The sequence below is a fragment of the Procambarus clarkii genome, chromosome 7 (assembly GCF_040958095.1).
Source record: "Procambarus clarkii isolate CNS0578487 chromosome 7, FALCON_Pclarkii_2.0, whole genome shotgun sequence".
NCBI classification, from domain to species: domain Eukaryota; kingdom Metazoa; phylum Arthropoda; class Malacostraca; order Decapoda; family Cambaridae; genus Procambarus; species Procambarus clarkii.
The window spans coordinates 14,320,611-14,323,444 of record NC_091156.1 but is presented as its reverse complement, the minus strand read 5'-3'; the positions used below and the strand labels follow the sequence as shown (position 1 = coordinate 14,323,444).

General features: G+C 49.6%; 1 protein-coding gene across 1 annotated transcript; it reads right to left on the bottom strand.

Annotated features, from left to right (window-relative positions):
* Nucleotides 1-1,521: 1,521 nt before the first annotated feature.
* LOC138357755 (polycystin-1-like protein 3) lies at nt 1,522-2,535 on the bottom strand. Its single transcript, XM_069314762.1, has one exon. The coding sequence runs from the start codon at nt 2,533-2,535 to the stop codon at nt 1,522-1,524; it is 1,014 nt and encodes a 337-aa protein (XP_069170863.1).
* Between the last annotated feature and the right edge of the window lie 299 nt (nt 2,536-2,834).

The window sequence follows — 2,834 nt, the reverse complement described above, 5'->3', positions numbered from 1 at the left end:
CCATTCCTCCCTCCCCTCCATCTCTTCCCAAATCCATATCCTGATCCCTTCCAAGTGCTATATAGTCGTAATAGCTTGGTGCTATCCCCTGATAATTCCCTCCTTCCCTCTCTCCTTGAGTCCTAAGGTATTACTGGTAGTATACAGAGGGCGCTGGTGCCACTCTCCTGCCGAGTTAGGAAAGTCATAATAGAGATTCGTAAGTTTAAGTTCTGAACAGCAGAAGTTGGGGCAGGCTGCTTGCTCTAATTGTTCTGAGAGCATCACCCAGCGTGGCGCCCACCGAAGTTCTGTGAGTCTTAATCATCTCTTGATTCACTAATTTAAATTAAGGCATTCACAGGACTGGACTTGAACGCGGGCGTTTGGGTGCGCTCATCTAGACGTGTTTGCAGGGTGGACCGTCAAGCCAAACACCCAATGAGTGGGCCTAACATAGGTTGTATACTGCGATCAGAATTCAAAGGCTCCTTTAACCAAGTTTCTGAACGCTATCCGGTTATTCGCTACTTTGTCCTACGGAGCTGATATTTTTCTGGAAAAATGTTAGATCAGAGTTATGTCTTGTTAAAGAACCTCGAGGTCTTGTAAGGTATTTCTACTAATCCCGCCGCAAATCATTAAAGCTGCATTGCTTGCAGGACAAGTTGAAAATTGAGTCGACATGAGACTTCATTCCATAATACCCAGCGACACTTTTAGAGAAATTCTAAGATAAAGGAGATAATATTTTTAGTCTGATCATTATATGTTTACATAATTCTCCGTAGTAAGTATTCCAGTCTATTTCCTTGCAGATATCCCAGTCTGCTTCTTTGTAAATACCCCAGTCTGTTTCTTTGTAAATACCCCAGTCTGTTTCTTTGTAAATACCCCAGTCTGTTTCTTTGTAAATACCCCAGTCTGTTTCTTTGTAAATACCCCAGTCTGTTTCTTTGTAAATATCTCAGTCTGTTTCCTTGCAAATATCCCAGTCTGTGTCCTTGTAAATATCCCAGTCTGTTTCCTTGTAAATATCCCAGTATGTTTCCTTGCAAATATCCCAGTCTGTGTTCTTGTAAATATCTCAGTCTGTTTCCTTGTAAATATCCCAGTCTGTGTTCTTGTAAATATCCCAGTCTGTTTCCTTGTAAATATCCCAGTCTGTTTCACTTCCTCTTCCCCCCAAGACCTGAAGGTATTCTTCATTAGAGTCTTGCGGAATATATCGTTTGTTTAAGCGCGGTTGTATACTTTATGAGCAATAACTAACGTTAAAATCTTCCTCGGAATATCCTTGAAGATTACCAATGGCTCAATATAGTTTCAACCTTGGTTCCAGGTAATATATTTGTTTCAAAATTCGTTTTGTTTTTTCCTTAATCTGAGTCCAATGATTATTATTATTTACATTTTTCATAAAATTACAGCTATCTTTTAGTAAATATATTAAATAAAATTACAAGGTTTTTGTATTGTGTAGTCACCTACACAATACAAAAACCCTACAATCATGTTGTGGAAGACGAACTAGCGGGTTCATTATGGAGTTGAGGAGTTGATGTTCAGGTCAGGTTTTTGTCTGGTGATATGAATGGCTTCCAAGATACACATGCGGGAGGGTCTGACGCATGCGGGAGGGTCTGACGCATGCGGGAGGGTCTGACGCATGCGGGAGGGTCTGACGCATGCGGGAGGGTCTGACACATGCGGGAGGGTCTGACACATGCGGGAGGGTCTGACACATGCGGGTCTGACACATGCGGGAGGGTCTGACACATGCGGGTCTGACACATGCGGGAGGGTCTGACACATGCGGGAGGGTCTGACGCATGCGGGAGGGTCTGACACATGCGGGAGGGTCTGACGCATGCGGGAGGGTCTGACACATGCGGGAGGGTCTGACACATGCGGGAGGGTCTGACGCATGCGGGAGGGTCTGACACATGCGGGAGGGTCTGACACATGAGGGATGGTCTGACGCATGCGGGATGGTCTGACGCATGCGGGAGGGTCTGACGCATGCGGGAGGGTCTGACGCATGCGGGAGGGTCTGACACATGCGGGATGGTCTGACGCATGCGGGAGGGTCTGACACATGCGGGAGGGTCTGACGCATGCGGGAGGGTCTGACACATGCGGGAGGACCTGACGCATGCGGAAGGGTCTGACACATGCGGGAGGGTCTGACACATGCGGGATGGTCTGACACATGCGGGAGGGTCTGACACATGCGGGAGGGTCTGACACATGCGGGATGGTCTGACACATGCGGGAGGGTCTGACACATGCGGGAGGGTCTGACGCATGCGGGAGGGTCTGACACATGCGGGATGGTCTGACGCATGCGGGAGGGTCTGACACATGCGGGAGTGCCTGACGCATGCGGGAGGGTCTGACACATGCGGGAGGGTCTGACACATGCGGGAGGGTCTGACGCATGCGGGAGGGTCTGACGCATGCGGGAGGGTCTGACACATGCGAGAGGTTCTGACACATGCGGGAGGGTCTGACACATGCGGGAGGGTCTGACGCATGCGGGAGGGTCTGACACATGCGGGAGGGTCTGACGCATGCGGGAGGGTCTGACAATAGCGGAAGGGTCTGACAATAGCGATGCGCTCAACCTCACCCAGCATTGGCCATGCCCAACCCAGCTATCCATGCCCAACCCAGCTATCCATGCCCAACCCAGCTATCCATGCCCAACCCACCTATCCATGCCCAACCCACCTATCCATGCCCAACCCACCTATCCATGCCCAACCCACCTATCCACGCCCCACCCCCTAGTGTCCCCAAAATAGCCCGTCTTAGGGTACCGCCGTATGATAAGTGACGTCTTAATGGTCCCC